The 17713-nt window shown below is 54.2% G+C and overlaps 1 protein-coding gene across 1 annotated transcript in view; it reads right to left on the bottom strand.

Moving 5' to 3' along the window:
* Positions 1-2351: 2351 nt before the first annotated feature.
* Nrxn2 (neurexin 2) overlaps positions 2352-17713 on the bottom strand; it is a 102786-nt gene continuing 87424 nt past the window's right edge. The window contains 10 exon segments of the mRNA XM_038327354.1: positions 2352-2672; positions 2675-3142; positions 3144-3241; positions 14945-15011; positions 15013-15024; positions 17013-17090; positions 17092-17162; positions 17165-17252; positions 17255-17298; positions 17301-17339. Of these exon segments, the coding sequence (XP_038183282.1) occupies positions 2352-2672; positions 2675-3142; positions 3144-3241; positions 14945-15011; positions 15013-15024; positions 17013-17090; positions 17092-17162; positions 17165-17252; positions 17255-17298; positions 17301-17339 (1286 nt within the window).

The following is a 17713-nucleotide window of genomic DNA, read 5'->3' as shown; positions in this document are numbered from 1 at the left end:
ATGACAGCATCACTGCATCTGAAGTCACCTGACAAACGCTGAGGATGAACTTGGGTTGTTGCCCATACCCATTTGGACTATGCCCTTTTTTAATGCCTACTGTGGGGGTCTCTAACCTCAAAGCTGCTGGGATTCCAACAGAAAAGCCCAGAGAACCTTTTGGAAAGGTAAACTGAGTCATTAGCGACATCCAAAACTCTTTAGAAAACCAAGCCCTTGAGTGACAGGTCTTGGCCTGATGCTGAGAGGCAGATGGAGCCCCAGTTACATGGCAACCAGCACTAATGAAGCCTTCCTTTCAACCCCAGAATACATTGGCCTCAGTCAGGGTCACTGTAACAATTGCTGGAGTAAGAGCGAAGCCACTCCTTCCCTTCTTGTCACAAAGGACCTCCTGCTGTCTGTTTTCTGTAGCTAACAATGAGGTGAAGAACAGGAGTCTAAACCTGGGCTTTGAGCAGAGAACAGTAGTAACACACTGCCCCAGGGGTGAGGCATGACCAGCTGGGGACAGGACACCCTGGCAGCATTGCCCTATGTCCAAGCCTCCCCAGACTCCCACAGATGAGTCAGTGATCATCCCAGGCTCCCAGACTTGCTGCACGGAGGACAAGCAGGACTGGAAGCCAGTAGGTCCAGGGGGCCAAGGAGAGGCCAAGCTCACAGAGAGCCACACCTGGACTCAGGAGCTGGAGATGGCATACATGCTACAAGTGGGAAGCAGAGCCAGGCAAAGTCAACAGCACCGAGAAACTAGCTAGCCACTGCCACCCTGGCCACCAGAAGGGACTGTGCCATGTGAGTGGCTGCTACATACCTACCATCTGAGAAGTCAAGGTCATGCAACCCCAGTCAGATGCCAATCCCCTTAACACCACACACAAGCCCCAGGTTGTCCCCCACCTCAGCCCAACAGGGACTTAATGTGAGACACAGAATAGTTGTCCAACAGCCCGATGTGGTATTCAACTCGAAGTTGGAAAGTCTGGGAAACCGGGCCAGCGAAATGGCTCAGTGATTGTGCAGTGGGCAAAGCCACTTGTCACCAAGCCTGAAACCTGAATTCCATCTTCAGGACCCACGGAGTGGAAGCGGAGAACTGCTCCCTGTAAGATGACCTCTAAGGTCATACATCTTCTCATACTAAACACACAAATAATCAAAGAAAACTTACCGACAATCAGGGGCACCCACTGAGGCCCTGACCAGGCTCAGATCCAGCACCTAACAACACACATCCCAGAACAAACTACACAGGACTGGTGGAATTTGGAAAGTTTTTGTTTTCTTTTTCCCACACATTTCCGGGTTTGGGGTGTTTTCCAAGACTCAGACACATTTGTTAACAAAGAGAAAAAAACTGGGGGAGCAGGGAGCCCATGGGCGGAGAAGTGACCCCAGCCATCCGCAGACACAGCCTCGCTCCCTCCCTTCCCTACACCTGCAGCTAGCCGATGCTACAAACCGCAGCTCTGGTACCTCGATTATTTGTTTTTAATATATATCTGCATTTGCCTTTCCCCTCCCCCCGCCCCCCCCACCCCGCTCCTCCAGTGGCTTCCCAGAAATGCACGTTGCCCGGCAGCGACACACACAACAGGCCTTGGCCAGGCCCAAGCCCTATGCCTGGGTGACTTCAGGCAGGAGCTTCTCCTTTTGAGGGGACTTGGGGCACTAGGAGAATGAACCCCACTGCCCGGACCCAGCCACCCAAGTTGGGCTGCTCTGGTCTCACCCTCCCACCCTCCTCCCAGCGTCTCTGGAAACCCAAAGGGAGAGAAGCAGAGAAAACGAAAGTTTAAAAAAAAAAAAGAAGAAAGAAAGAAAAGGAAGGAAGGAAAAAAGATAAAAAAGAAAAGAGGAGGGGATGAGAAGGAGGGTAGGGACAGGAAACAGCAAGCCTAAACCAGGACAGAAGGGCTGGGAAGGAGAAGGAAGGCCAGAGGAACAGGGAGAAAGGAAAAACTCCGAGAGAAATAAACAAACGGCGCAGTGGACACTTTACAAAAACCCCAGCCTTCCTTCCCGCCCAGCCCCACCAAAATAAAACTACCCCCCTTAAAAAAATAAATCAACCCAGGGCTGTGAGCACGTGCCCTGCCTTGACGGTGCAGAGCTGAGAAGGACAGCCAGCCCCAGAGCTGAAGTGCGGTGCCGTGGGCAGTGGGAGGGAAGGGGATGAGCACATAGTTATATTCCTTTTCTTTTTTGCGTTTCCTCTTCATGGGAGAAGCCTGAGGCAGCCGGGGAGAGGGTCTCCAGGTCCCCCTGCAGGGAGAGGGCCGCACCCTCCTCCCGGGCCCTCCCGGGAAGAGCAGTTGGCAGTGGGGCGCGGTGCCTGGATTGGGTGCTCAGACGTAATACTCCTTGTCTTTGTTCTTCTTGGCCTTGCTGGGCGTCTTGGGGGCAGCAGGGGCCTTCTCCTTCACCACCGCCCCATTGCTCTGGGCCGAGTTACTGATGTAATTTCGACTCTGGTCCACTTGGTAGGAGCCCTCGTCGCGGTTGCGGTACTTGTACATGGCATAGAGAAGGATGAGGATGCAGAGCGCCGCCGCCGCCACGATGCCCACCACCATGCCCGTGGTGCTGCTGGATTCGCGGATCACCTCCACCGCGCCCGGGGGGCCGCGTTCCCCCGGCCCCGTAGGGTTGGCTGTGGGCAAACGGGGGGAAACCGGGGGCTGAGGGTCACGCCGGGGCGCAGGGGAGGCGGTCGCCGCGGCTCGAAGGCCGTGGGGACCCCGGGCCCCAGGGGTGGGTTCTCCAGCAGTGGCTGCAGCGGGTCTCGGTGGTTCATTTTGCCCGCAGGCAGGTTGGGGGCTGGGGCGGAGGGCGCAAGTAGCACCCCGGGGGCGCCCGTGGCCCCATCTGTCCTGAGGTTGGGTCGGGGCACAGGCTTGCGGGGCGACAGGAGGGTGGTGCGGTCCGTGACCAAGGGGAAAGTGGTGTAAAAGTCCTCGTCGTCCGTGGGGGGAGGCTGGGAGTCAAAAACCTCCCCAGAAGCGAAGCCCGAGGCCTCCACGGGCTCTTCGCAGTCGCTGTCATCGCGCTCAGCCTGGCACGGGCCCCCCGAGGACGGGCGGCGTGCGGCGGGCGGGGGCAGGGTGTCTTGGGTGGCACCCACGCCCGTGAGAAAGGGGGTAGAAGGTAGGGGGCGGGGGCACGAAGGGGGACCGGGTGGCCACGGGAGGGGGGTCTAAGGAGTCCTCCGTGATAATGGGCAATATTAACTCTCCTCCTAGAAGAAGAAAGAAGAAGAGAGAAGAGAGGGCGTCAGCGAGGGGCCGGGGCGCGGGCGGCCGGCACAGAGAGAGAAACAACAGCCTCACACCCAAATCGGTTCAATCGGCTTTGGCGGAGACTAGCGCGGGCCGGGCCCGCCCGCCAGCCGGCCAGCGCCTGCGCTTTAAGCGGGCTGCGGCTCGGATGCCCTGGGCACCCCACGCGCGGGCTCTGTGCTCTGGATTTTGGTCTTTTTGTTTCGTCTTAAGAAACCAAACGGAACAGAAAGGAAAGGAAATGAAAAGAACGTAATTTTTTTTCTACTGGTTTAAGGCTTTAAAAACATACAACAGCAGCATTTAAACAAACCTAACAACAATATCTTTTAGGGTTTTTTTCTATATATTTCTTTTTGCTTTTTTTTGCTTTTGTTTTTAAAAAAGAAGATAGCATACCACGGAATTCAGGCAACTTACATCAACAAATAGGCCGTGTGATTTTAGCATGAAGAAAAAAATTACAAACAGAGCTGTGTAAGCGGGTTCTCCCGGAAAAAAAATAAGAAAAAACAACTTTTCCGTACAACGTTTTCTGTCTATCTGTTTGGCATCTCCCTCCCTGATTTACTTTCTGGACAGCCTGCTTCCTCCAGAAAACTCGCTCTCCTCCCTCTCTAGAGCCCTCTTCCCCCTCACTAAACACACGGCTGAAAACTCGCACAGTTGCAGGCTGGGGCTGGGGAAGTGGTACCACTCAGTGCCATCGTGGGAAAAGGAAGGGTCAGTAGAGGGGGCATGCAAGGAGGGAGGGTGGCAGGCCTGTGTGGGTGAGTTCTTGGGGAGGGGGCTGGCTATGGGCAGGGCCTTGGAGCTAATTTCCGTGGGCCATGGAGAGAAGACTTTGGATGGGAACGCATGTGTGGGACAGTAGGCAGGGAGGAGGATCAGGCACACTGAAGCTGGGGGTTGTTCCATAGGGTTTCGGGAGGTGGTGTGAGCTCAGAAGAAACATGGAGGTGGGGGGGGGGGGACTGGGAGTGGGAGGGGCGAGCATCACATGATGTCTGAGCTAAACCTAATGCTTCACTTTCTTCACCCTCCACCTCTGACCCCCACTGGACTTCCCCCCACCCCCTCCCCAGAACCCCCATGGACCGCCAGAACCTGGCCAGGTTATGACTGCCTCTGGCCCTCTTATTATTGTTAAAACAATAATAAAACAACCGAAAGAAGAAGAAAGCAAAAAAAATAAAAGAAATACATACACAGCCATCTGGGAGGGGCACACTGGCTAAAATAGGGCCCAGGGTAACTAGTGGGGAAGGTCTGGTGGTGGGAGTGGGTAAGTCTTCCCTTTAAGTCTGAAAACTCAAGTACCCTGGACAGAAACTTGCAATTCCCATCAGCTCCCCATGGGCGGGAACTATGGCTTCCACTAGCCCTTCAGGGGGCATAAACTACAACTCCCATCCGTCTCTGGGTCAATAACTACAACTCCCATCAGCCTCCTGCGCCTCTTCACTAACCAAAGTGCTGCAAGCTTCTGACCCTCTGGTAGACAGAAGAGATGGGTCAGCGCTAGGCTGGAAGGAGGGCTCAAACTCTGGCTTTGAAGATTGCCTCTGGGCTTCTTGGGAATGGAGTTGAAGATTTCCTCTCTGGCTTTACCTCTGGCTCAACCTACACCCCATCCCTACCTGAGTACTTTACTTGGTGTCTCCACCCACAATCCTCTGTGCTAATCATGCCAGGGCTTCCACTAACAGATCCTGCGGCCAGAGGTGTCTCTGCTCTGCCTACCCCAGCCTTCAGGCTGACTCCACTTCTCATTCCCTCTGCTGGCCCTTCACCAGCAGCCCCAATCAATCTCACAGAGGCCACAGCCAAACCGTGTCACCGAGGCAGAAAGCTTGCCCAGATTCCCAAGCTGCACTTCCCTTCAGGCTCCTGTAGTTGGAAGTCTAAAGCTGCAGAGCTCCTAGGTCTCCACAAGACTGAGCCATAATGAAACGTGGATCCAGGAGGATGCTGCAAGCAGCTGGACGTGAGCTCCGCTGGTGGGACGCCAGGACCCTCATGCATGCCAGTCAAATCAATCTGGCTCTACCACTAAGTCACCCCAGCCCTCAACCCCAGCTTCTAGTGAATGGGAACACTGAGGCCTGGAGAGAGCGGAGCTTCCAAGTAAGGAGGATGAACAAATTAACTGGTCCCTTCTGTGACTTCCAGGGCTAGGAAGGGGACCAAAAAAGCCTGGACCATCACTCCCACACCTCCAAGGGGCTGGCAAGGTTGCTCACCTGAGAACCCAGCCTGAAGGCTACATGAGCATCAACTGAATTGCTATGTAACTATAGACAAGTCCCACCCCTACTGGGGCCCAGTCCTCAGGGAAAGCTAGAGGTATTGCCATGCATGGTGGCATGTGCTTGTGATTCCGGCATTCCGGAGGTGGAGGCAGGAAGATCAGGGGTTCGAGGTCACCTTCAAGAACGTGGCAAGTTCTGGGCAGCCAGATCCAGGTCAAGCCTAGCAAACATTCTGTCTGTCTCCCACCTCTATCAGCTCTGCCTTCTACCTTTTCCATCGTAGTCTGAGCCACTAGGGGCTGGGGGAATCCGGGTCAAAACTTACCCTGGCCTGGCTTAAGATCCTCAACCAGCTGGCCATCACTGGAGACCCAGTGAAATGCCAGTCCTGTGCGAGGGACATGTCCTTCCCCAAAGCGCTGACCATCAGACTGATCAAGGCCTGACCTGTGGGTCCTTGCAGTCTATGCAGGAACTTAGTGCAAACCCTCCATTCCCATGTTCCTCCCATTCCCAGAGTCTGCATCTCTGCACAAGGGCAAATTCAGCGCACAGAAAGCTCCTGGCCCTTCAAGTAGTGACGTCATGGGCCTGATCACAGCAGGCTCTCCTCCCTGCGTGAATCCTCAGCTCATCCGGGCCCTCTCTGCTCACACTACCTGCTGTCTCCTGACCTTTGCCTTCTATTAGAACAGGCTCCCCTACGGATAGCTCACACATGCTCAGAATCCAGCCCATGCCTCGCCTTCCAGGCTGACTCCAGTAGACAGCCTCTGCTCCTGGAGGCTCAGGTTTGACATGCTGCCAGGGAAGGCCCAAAGGCCTGGGGTCCCATCTGTCAAACTCACTAGCAGCCAGCAGCAAGCCTGGCACGGAGCTGAGGTCCTTCTGCTCTTTGAGGGGAAGTGAATGACAAGTCCCCTGGCAGTCCCTCTGAGATGAATCGGGTACATGGGAAGCAGGGAGTGCCTTTTACATGCTGAGCTGAGCTTTACAGATAACCTCCTGCTCCGCCATCTTGGGCAACAGGCACAGCTGAAAGCTAGGCATGCCGCTGCTTCCTCCCTGCCCTCAGGTCTGGTTTCCACCCTCAGCCTGGCCTTCCATCTTCCCAGCAGGAGACCTGAGTTACCAGTGCCCTCAGGAACTCCAGGGTCAAACCTTTCCTTAGCATGGCTTCTGATCCTCAATGATTGGCCATTGCTAGGAACACAGGGAAGGGTCATTACTCCTCCCTAGAGTGCAGCTCATTAGAATGGCCAGGACACAGATCTTGGCTCTTTACCAACTTGTTGCCTCCTACTGGATGAGGGCCTGGACCACACATCTCCTGCCCAGCCTGTGGCACTCCCACAGCCACTTACCCCCAACTCACTAGTCCTTGGGACACACGGGCTTTCTAGCTCTCCCTCCTCCAGGCCCCACAGCCTCCCCTGGCTCAGTCTCCATTCCCTTGGGACTCTCCCAGCTTTTCTCTCCCCGTGGTTTGTGGCCATATCTCCCATGATTCCACCAGTGCTCTTTGCAAAGCAGCGTCTTTCTCCAACACTACTTCCATGTGTGCGGTACCCTCACACAAACCTTCTCCAAAGCAACAGGCCACAGAGACCCTCGTACAGCTTTCCCACATGGTCCTCATGAAACCTGGCCAGATCATGAGGCACTGGAGTCAATGTATGGGCTTCCCTGGGGCACTGGTCCCAGAGAGATCAAGAAAGCTCACCCTGGGGAGGAATCAAGGTCTGAGCGAGGGAGGATGCCTCACAGGCTTCTCACAGGGATGGTCCCACTGCTGGCCCTACACTGAGCTTTGGAGCGAGGAGAACACTCGCGGTGACTCATGATGCTGTGGGTCCTGTGATCAGCCCTGCATCACTGGGAGACCAACAGAAGACTGTGGCTCCTGCAGCCATCAGACGGACAAAGATGGCAGGCAGCCTCTAGCCCCCCTCACTTCTGGCAGCTGCAGCAGTGCATGCTTATCAGAGCTGCAACCCACTGGCCCTCTGCTCTTCTTATCCCAAGGAAATGAATTTCTACGCGCACTGAGCCCACTTGCTAGAGAATTCCATTCTGATGGGACACCAGCAGCCATTCCCAGGAGCCTCTTCTAGCCCAGCGCTCCCCCTTTACAGGCTTTTACACAAGTAAGCCCAGACCTTTCGGCCACAAAGGCACAGGAGCCTGAAATCTACCCATAAAGCTCTGTGCAGTGGGCTCATACCTGTTAATTCCATTACTCGGGAGGCTGAGGCAGGAGGATCACCATGAGTCCATGAGTTTGAGGCCAGCCTGGGCTACAATGTGGAACCCTGTCTAAAAAAAAATCTACCTATGAACCCCCAATTTCTAGCCAGTCAAGATATGTCTACCCCCACCTTAGAATCTGGATCTGAGGTTCAGGATGTCCCAGGCTAAGACTTCTGGTGGCTGAGACCCCATCTACCAGTGCTGAGGGCCTTGCCCAAGCTATTGAGGAGCAACGACAGCATTTCAGTGGATTAGGCGAAAGGCAGCCCCCCGCCCATATAGATACAGCTCTGTAGGTCCATGACTTGGCAAGTCACATGGCCACAATATTGAGAAAAGCCACTCTCCTCTGGGTGGACACCAGCCCACATCAGGGCCCAGGATACACTGCCAAGCAAGCAGAGCACTGGCTAGATTCCGTCCCTACTCACCTGTTTTAGCAGAGAAGTATGCCACTGTGGGCTGTAGCCTGAAGGATGATATCCCTCCGCACCTGCAACGCCAGCATGGCAAGGGCAGGGCCAGAGTGGCTTCAGGGTCAGAAGAGTATGAGCTACTTGATGGGAGGGTAATGGACACGTGTATGTGAGCACACACTCTCAGATGCATACCCCCTACAAAGATGCGCATGCGGTTCTACATCCACGAGCATAAACTCCTAAGCACATCAACCTTCATGGATCGGAGACACCTGTGTGTGTGTGAGTGTGTGTGAGCAGATGTGTGCATGTGAGTGGATCTCTGTGTCTGCTGCCTATAAGCTTGAGGCATGGGTTTTGTGTACACACCATGTGGATGTGTCTCTCGAATATGCAAGCAAAACGCCGTGACTCTGAGCACAAGCAGTTTACTACCCCATAAAAAATAAATATATTCCTTCTGAACCTTGACATATAGACTACATTTCCCAGCATCCCTAGCTACTGAGAATGTCCCAATTGCTAAGTATTAGGACCTGTCCAGTTCTTTGTCCCTAACAGTCTTCGATGTTCCATCCTCCACACTAGGTGCCACAGATGGAGGGAATGTGGGTTCCTAGTGTGCCTTCTGGGCCGAGCCCAGGGAGGGTATACCTGCGTGAGAAAGTTCTCTTCCATTAACCACTAAGATTAAGGGCTTATCTGTTATAGGGACAAATATTACCTTATATACAGACTTTTGGCCCCTGAAATGAAATGTCATGGTAACAAAATGCCATGGCATTCAAGTGGACAATTCAAGGAAAGAAAGGAGGCAGGAAAGATAAAAGACCCACAAGCCACTGAGGCAGATTTGGTACAATGTTGCTTGTACCAATCTGCCAGGGCTGAGGTGCTAAAGTATGAGGACAGGGCCCAGGGTTGCCAGCTCTAACGCTCCTCTTCTGGCAACATGTTACCATATAAACTTAAACAAGAATTGGCTATCCCTGCAGGCACGGAGGGAAGGAAGGCGCCAATCTTCGACATGTGATTCCTGCAGAGGTCAGAAGAGCCATTGCTCCCAGTCCCACACAGGAGTAAAGACGGAAAGGGTCTCAGGGGTCGATGAGAGAGACCTTCTCAAGGAGAGAGGGTCTTTTCTGCCCAGAGTAGGAGTGGTCTCCCACCTACCATTTAAAGTGTCCTCAAGGACAGTCATGGCACTATGACGAAGGTAGGAGCAGAGAAACAAGAGAAGACATGGGGGTGGATAAATTAGGGCTGTGGTGGTGGGCTGCCGTGACTAAGCCTCGAAGCCACCAGAGATGTGCAAGCTAGTGTGGGATGTGTCTGCACTACACACAGCCAAGGAGAACATCTCTCCCCAAACCCGTGAAAGGCCATGGAGGATAAGGATGGGGACATTCTGCCTGGCAGAGCAGCAGCCGAAAAGCCTGCCGGCCCAGCAAAGCATGGATTTCCTCTCCTGTGCTGAGGCATGTGTGCTGTGTGCATGAATATGGACCCTGGCACCACCAGTGCTGCCCAGCTTCATTAGCCTTACCTCCTTTTGGAGGTGGCAGTGGGCAAGGTCCCGCTATATACTCCAGTTGACCTTGAATTTACAATCCTGTTGCTAAACTTACAGGTGCTCACCATGACACCCAACCTCTTTTCTTTTGTGAATGAGCTTGTGTTATAGGGGCTACCTCTGCAGAATCACTGTACTTTAGGGGTGTGTTTGGAAGAAGTGGGATAAATATTCACTTCAGTTCATAGTCTAGAGACCAGAGGAGGCAGGTCTGGGTGGATCAGAGAAAGTCACCATCCCCTACGGACAAGCTCTTGGCGTAAGACTTTTGTCATTCTTGGAATGGCAGAGTAGGGGACATTCTGAGACAGAACGTAACATGAAATAGATTCTTGGTGACCAGACAGGCTAGATTTAGGCAAAGCATTCTCTAGCTGGTCCTCAAACTTGTATGAGCTTCTACATAGGAGCACAATAAGGTGGTGGCTTCCTGGCCATCTCAGAAGCTCAGCTGTGGCTCCAGGACTGAGCTACAGGTTTGGAACGCAATATGGGCTGGAATAGCCTCTCCGGGCCCAGCCCATGGAAACCTCCGGCTTCCGAGCCCTTGCTCATTCCTGCACCTTGAAGAAGCCATGAGTTAAAGATGACACGGACACAAGATGGAAGGAGATGAGGCCCTGAGTCATTACTAGAACAAGCTCCCATCAGTCAGAAGCATTGTTCACAACTCCGGGAAAGAGACTGCAGGTCTCTGTTAAACCTCAGAGGTTGTGGGGTGTCCATTATACCAGCTAGTGCCACTCTGGAAGCTTCTAGGAATCCGGACACGTGCTTCTGTGTAACCTGTGGGATGAGGCCTGCATGTCCCTCTGAGGGTCTCGTTCCTGGGTGGGGTGGCACTAAGGAGAGGTGTGTGTAGGGTAAAGGCTGACACTAGTGTCCATCTGTCGCATGTGAACCTGTATGCATAGGAAGTCTGTTTTCCACTCTCCTAGGCACACGCTCCTAAGCTACGAACTGGGTGACCCTGGGCATGTAGGTGTGTCTTGTGCATCTGAATGGCTGTGTACACACCCCTGGGAAGGAACACACAGCAGACACTGGGTCTGAGTATGCAGATGCCATACAGGTCTGCAGATAAGTGTGTGCTCATCTGTGTGCTGCTACATGCGCACCACTGAGCACACAGATACACCTGTGTCTGGAGCATTTGTGTGGGCCATTTCAGGCCCGTGTGTGTGCATGTGTGTGTGTGCATGTGTGTGTGTATGCCCCTTTTGGGGTCTGAGTGAATATGGACATACTTCTGTATGTCCAACATGTGTGTCTCTGTGGAGTATACACATGTACATATCTGTGAGACTGAGTGTGTGTGTACATATGCCTCACAGAGTCTCATTCTAAATGTGTGTGTATGTGCATGTATGGATGTGCTTCTCAAGGTCCCCTCTCTTGAGGACAGTGTGGGGGTGCAGGTCTATGAAGATAAACAAATGTATACATATGCATATCTGGGATCTGAGTACTGACGTCCCCTCTGACAACACAAACCCATGCTCTTTTGGTCTTAGTACATATTCATACCTTCTGTGGGGGACACATATGTAGGTCCATGAGTACCTCCCTCCACGGATGGACATTTGCATTTTGCTGAGTACATGTGGACAGAAATATGACACCTGTGCACACAGACATGAGGGGCACTTCTGTGGAAGAGACATGTGTGTGCATGCTTCCATGAGTGTGCTCCATGCCTAACCACGAATGCTGTATCTGTGGTTAGGAAATACGTGAACATCTGGAGTCCGAACGTGTATGTAGGACCGTGGTCTGTACACATACATGAACGAGTGTTACACAGGTGGCTCAGTCCACAGATAAATGCCTTTGTGAGCTGAGCATAGATGTACAGCATGAGTTCAAGACATGTTACAAGGCATGTACTCTGAGAGTCAGGTGAGCATGCACACAGGTCTGAACCACACAGTGCATTCCCCCGAGTGCATGATGTATGAGGTTTGCTGCCTCAGAGCATGTCTATGCATGGACAGATGTGAGCAGGTGAGAGCTGCCTCTGTGGGTCTCCGCGTGTGGTTTCCACACAGCCCTGAGTTGTGGGTGCCTTCGTACAGCTGCGCACGTGCGGGTGTGACTCTCTGTGGGAGGGGCTGAGCAGGCCAGCAGCTGGGAGGCACCTCTGGGTGTTCAGGAAGCCTACACATACACATGAGACACTCAGTGCCTCTGGTACACAGCATGCTTCAGGCGACTGTGTACAATCTATAACAGCTTTGTTTTCTCTGGACTTCTCAAGGCTGTACCTGGGTTTCAGGGCATCTATCTGGTGCATGTACATGACCTCTTTGGATCAAGCATCTATGTGCCTCTGTTGATCTGGGTGTAAATGGGTTGCACTTTACATGGTGTGTGTGTGTGTGTGGTGTTGTGTGTGTGTGTGTGTGTGGAGGGCAATATGTGATCTTCCAGGATATGTGTGTGATTGTGTTATATGAGTGTACGTGTGTGTGTTCCCTGGCCAGAGCACATGTGTGTGCATATGGATTTATGCCTCTGTGGATATAAGTCTTTGTGTTCTTCCTGTTTCAGGGGTACAAAGTCCACAGTTCTGCCAGGGGCCAGGCTGGAAATATAATGTATACGCCAGGACAGCTGGGCCAGCAAGCGTGGTATGCCACATTACCAACTGTGGGTGTGTGTCCTTTCTTAAAAGAAACTCCCACTAGGGAAAATTCTAACAATACTCGGTGTGACTGAACCTCCAGCCTTGAGAGAATAATGTACTAGATGACAGGCTCATTAAGCAGGAGAGAGAACAGGACTCGGAGTCTGTGGAGGGGCTGGAGTGAAGGGAAGGGATGGGGAGAGGTGGACAGGCCAAACAGGGATGGTCCCATGGTCCATATGCCCACCCAGGGATGAAATCCGGAAGCAGGGAGGCGAGACACCCTAGGGTCAGACCCTGGGCAGCCTTTCACTAGCCAGCCCCTGGTGCTTCTGCGAAGCTTCCTTATCCTGGAGCCCTAAAGTGGACTCTGATTGGGGAGGCCAGGACGAGAGGGGCAGTGAAACATGGTCCAGGCCAGCCAGGGCACCCAAAAGGCATCCTGATCCCCTGCCTGGCTTCCCATGGGGAGATGAGGACAGTAGGCATTTCAGAGCTATGAATTATTATGATGTAGGTGAGTGCCCTTGGTATGCCGATGACCACTCAGCCCTGCTGCCATCAGGGCTTCTTTTCAAAGCTGGCCACATACCAGCCCTCCCCACTCCCAGTCTCCAGTCCTCCTTCGCCTCCATTACCTTCCCCTCACATGGTGGCTCTTTTTACAGAAGAATGGCGCAGCGGTCAGTGATTTCTGGGAGTCCTGACTTGGGGCAGATGAACCCTTCAGGGCCACCATTCCCTCTTATTCTAACAAAGCCTGAAATAGTTTCAGGACACCAGAGAGCACACTGTAGGAGCCCAAGCTCCTAGATAGATCCTGGCTGGGACATCAGACCCTCCCGGTACGGCCCCGGCCAGCCATGTTGTGTGTGTGTGTGTGTGTGGTGTGTGTGTGCGGCGCGCATGTGTGGTGCATAGTTGAGGGGTAGAGCAGAAATCTATCATCCACAGAGCTTGTGTCCCAGAGGAAAGGTGAGGCTGCATCCCTTCCCCATGGCATTCCCTACCCTAGAATTCTCACAGATGTCATTCCTTGCAACAATTTAACGGCAAAGCCGGCTGTAGTGAATCCCAGTCACTGTCCATGGGCTTTGATGGGTAAGACAGTGCTGGGCGGTGCTGTGGACAGGCCTCATGCCCAAGGGTCTGCAGTGTTAGAGGAGGAGGGGTGGCTCCTAGAAGAGGGGCCTCCTGCAGAGAGAGCATCTGCTCCCAGACACAAGCCCTGACTGTGGACAGAGATGCTTTCCTGCCCAGAAGTGGCACTTCCCACCAGGTTGCCCCTTGTGCAGACCACAGAAAAAACCACACTCAGCTCTGCAACTGCTGAGAACGAGAGGGATAACAGGGAAGGGCATCAGCACTGTAGTATGGAGGGTCTCCACTCCTGGTCTGTGACCAGGACCCCAAGGCTCCCTGTCTATGACTGTTTCCAATCTACCCACACTCTAACTGGGTGGCAGCCTGGCCCTCGGCTTCAGTGGTCTCTTCTGGAGCTGATAGGCCCTCCACATACCTCCTGACCCCAGGTCGGATTCACAGCCTCCTTCATTCCTGCATGCACCTATCCCAGCCTTGCTGAAACTTCTAGCCCAAGGTACAACCATGGCCAGGTAATGTAGAGAACTCTCTGGGAAGCCAAGCATGAGATATGGGTGTCCCCTCTACTCCCAAGGGCTCATCCAGGCCTGTAGCCAAGCCTGTGCTCCCCAATGGGAAGCTCCCACCAGCCACATTCAGTCAGGTCCAGTCTTTGCTCTCAGCCCCCAGTGCCCATCCCCCACTGTTCGGCCACTGCCAACCTGCCCAACAACCACCTGGCCACCTGACTCTCATACTCTCAGTTCAGCATGCAAAGCGCCCCCACCCCCCAACTTGCTCAGCTCCGCTCTGTAGCTGTAGCCTTGGTCCTATGTCACCACAGCTCAGGAAGCCCTTCCCACAGCTTGTTCTCCTACAGCCACCTCAGCTAGGATCTCCCCAGGGGGACTGTACGTCCTGGGACCTGATACAGAGGGTTCCATGGAACAACGCACACCTTGGGCCTGACAACCTGGGAACCCTTTTCCAAGAACACCAGGTAAGTCCCTGAGGTTGAGCAGGAGGTCAAGGGAGCACCAACAGAGACCTCAATGAATGGCCAAGAGAGCGCCAATCTTCAGGGCTGATGGGAGTTGTAGTTCTGGACCTAAAGGCTGGTGGGAATTTGTAGTTTCCTCACCTCCCATTCCAGAACTAATGGGAGTTGCAGTTCCTCATGTTTTCTACAACCACATATCCCTCTTTTCTCCCAATTCCTCTTGGCTCTCCACCCCTAGGAGCCCAGCTAAAGACTTCACTATCCCCAAGGATGGGACACCAAAAGGCACCTTGTTAGAGGGCATGTGAGGGACCTGGGGTCTTCTGAGTTACAAAGGGACTGCAGGAGAGAGCTAAAGCCTGCAGCACACCCTGGGCTGGGGCCAGGTGGCAGACAGTCGCCCCCCCTCCCCAGCAGCGTCGCAGGGGCCCGGGGCGGGGGAGGGGGGAAAGGCACTCACCAGTACTAGGCTCACACTCCTCCAGGTCCTCGTCATCGCTTGGACACTCAGCCGAGGCCACCAGGAGGGTCATCTGTGTTCTGTGGGGATAAGGGGAGGAATAGGGAAACAGAGGGTTCCAGTGGGTGAGCAGATCTCACAGCTGCTTCCCAGGGTGGGGGGCAGCACAGAAAAGAAACCCAAAGCCAGCCCAGTCCTCTCATCATTTGTGACTTGGCCCATGCTAAAAGATACTAAACAGCCAGCCTTAGGTTCCCCATGGCTCTCAAGGATCAGACATGTGTTGAGTCCTTTACACTGGGGAGGCGGGGGATGGGATGCCACACTTGGGCTGCACGGTGGCATACCTGGGTCCAGGGTGCTTGGGGCAGGGCCATGGTGGAAGGAAGAGGCCCAGGCACAGAGATGGGGATCAGGGACTGTAGCGGTTCCCCATCTCCAGCTTCCCCATCCCATCACTTCTCATCTTTCCCAACCCCCTTCCACAGAGAGAACCAGGCTCTGCACAATAATTAGGGCTATGGTTGCCATGGACAACAGGAGTCGACTTTGTCAGCATTTTCTCTCCTCCTGATTGCAAAGAAAGAAGATCCCTGAGATGAGTGAGCCGGAGGGGGAGGGGAAGCTCAGGGGGGTTAGGAAAGAGAGCCACAGAGGGAGACCCCAAAGTCCAAGGAGGAAGGGAGGCTGGGAGACTAGAGCCAGGGTGGAGGCTCAAGAACCCAGGGTGAGAAAGCCCCATCCTATGCTCCCTAGGTTCCACTTTAGACCAACAGCCCTTGCCCAAGGACAAGTCATGGACTCTTATTCCCTGCTGCGTCCTTGCCCCCTTTCTTTCCCCACCGGCACCCAGTATCTTCTCTGGGGCTATCCACTCTCTTCCCACACGGCTGGTCTGCCAACCCTCTTCTATTAAGATCAGATGTGATTTGGAAGGCCTGGATGGGCGGGGTAGCCAGTCCAGGGGAGCCTAGGCCTTCCTCTTAGGGCTCCCCACTCTCTAGAGAAAAGCCCCTGGGCATTCAGATCCCCCAGCTCTCTGGGCACCGAAGACAGAGGAGCCTTTTAGAGTGTCCTCTCTCTCTAGCCAGCCCAGGCCCAGGATCTCTACAAGACAGACTGGGAAGAAGGAAGAGCTTGGAACCCAGCATCCTAACCCTGGGGGAAGCTGAAGACAGACTGGAATGGGGGAGAATGTCCCTCATGGACACCCCAAGATTCTTCTGGGCCTGCAGGCTCAACAGCCAAAGCAGTGACAGTTGGGGAAGGGAAACAGAAGCACTGTGGAGCTGAGGTGGCCCAGCTAGGTCACTGTGACAGGTTCAAGCCCTCCATAACCAGTACTCAGCACAGGCATTGGTGACAGTTAGGGAACCTAGCTGCTGGGCAGTCCCACACACCCAGAAAACCAGACCTGGCTGCTGCTCAGAGCCTTGTGCCCTTGGTGTGGCCCCCTCTAGATTCCAACCAGATCCTGGGAGCTCCTGAACTGCCAGATGGCTGTGTGTGTAGATAAGGCACAAGGAACTCTACACGGCCATTCAGAGCACACTCCAGGGAGGAGGAGAGAGGCCTAGCCAGTTGAGGTGCTTGGTTCTTGCTCCAAGTCATGTGAGAAGATATGTGAAGGCCAAGAACTTAGTCCTTGGCCTGTGTCACCCAGAGAGACTCCATCATAGGCAGAGGCTGCTCCTAGCCTCTACCAGCCTCTGCCCTGGGAGACTGCATGTCACCACTCCAGTTTGTCAATCTCGGCCCAAGATGCCACCATCCAACTCCAGTTGGCCCACTAAGCTCTGGAATGGTCACCCTCTTCTTCTATTCCCTCCATCTGCATGCAGATTTCCCTTCGCAGGCTAGGATGTGTAGGCTTTCTCCAATCAACTTCCCTCAATTCTGGACCCCCTAGAAACAGTGGTCACCCCTGTATGGCCAATATCGCTGATTACCTGTGAGGGCCTCCTTCTCCTAAACCATCACCATGACAAGAAGGTCAGAAGGAGCTGTCTCCAGAACCATCCCACTTCCAAAGCCCCTTGAACCTTCCCAGGCCCAGAAGGAGTCTCACCTGGGTGGTGCTGTCCCTCATTGTGGGGGGAGCGGCCCCGGCGAGTGGTGTGGTGGCCATGGTGGTGGTGGTCTCCATGAATGGTGGTGGCCATGTCAGCCAGCAGGGTGGTGGCAGTGGTCTCTGCACTGAGCAGCACAGACGGCCCCCTCCTACTAGGCGTAAGTGGCCTTCGGTCCGCACGTTGGGGTCGCTCTCGGCAGCCAGCGCCAGTACCTTGAGCCCATTGTAGTAGAGGGCCAGGACACCTGGCCCTGGAAGGGGCGGCCCTGATCCCGGCCCCCATCTTGATGGCAGCCTGGCTGTTGAAGATGGTCATCTGGCGTCCTGGGTTGAGGATGGGGTGGGAGGAGCAGACAGAGGAGAGGCAGGCAGTCCAGGTAGGCCAGGAAGGGATGGGAGAGTGGAGAGAGCAAGGGGAGGAGGTGGAAGCCAGGAGGAAGCCAGCACGTGGATGGGGGAGGAATGAAGAAGAGGCAGACAACCAAGGGAAAGTCCTTGTTAACCAGAGCCCCTAGCCTGGTCACGTGGGACCCTCACAGGAGAGGGTCGCCAGGACACACATGGGCTGGGAAAGGGAGCCTGGTCACCCCTGTTCCCACCAATGCACATGACTCTCTATCTGCATCTGCCCCCCTTTCTGATCCCTCCCCGGGGCTAGCAGCCCTTTTCCTTATCCTTTAGTTCCACCCCGGCTTCTC

The sequence above is a fragment of the Arvicola amphibius genome, chromosome 1, assembly GCF_903992535.2.
Source record: "Arvicola amphibius chromosome 1, mArvAmp1.2, whole genome shotgun sequence".
In the NCBI taxonomy this organism is placed as follows: Eukaryota; Metazoa; Chordata; class Mammalia; order Rodentia; family Cricetidae; genus Arvicola; species Arvicola amphibius.
This window is presented reverse-complemented; position numbering and strand designations above follow the sequence as displayed.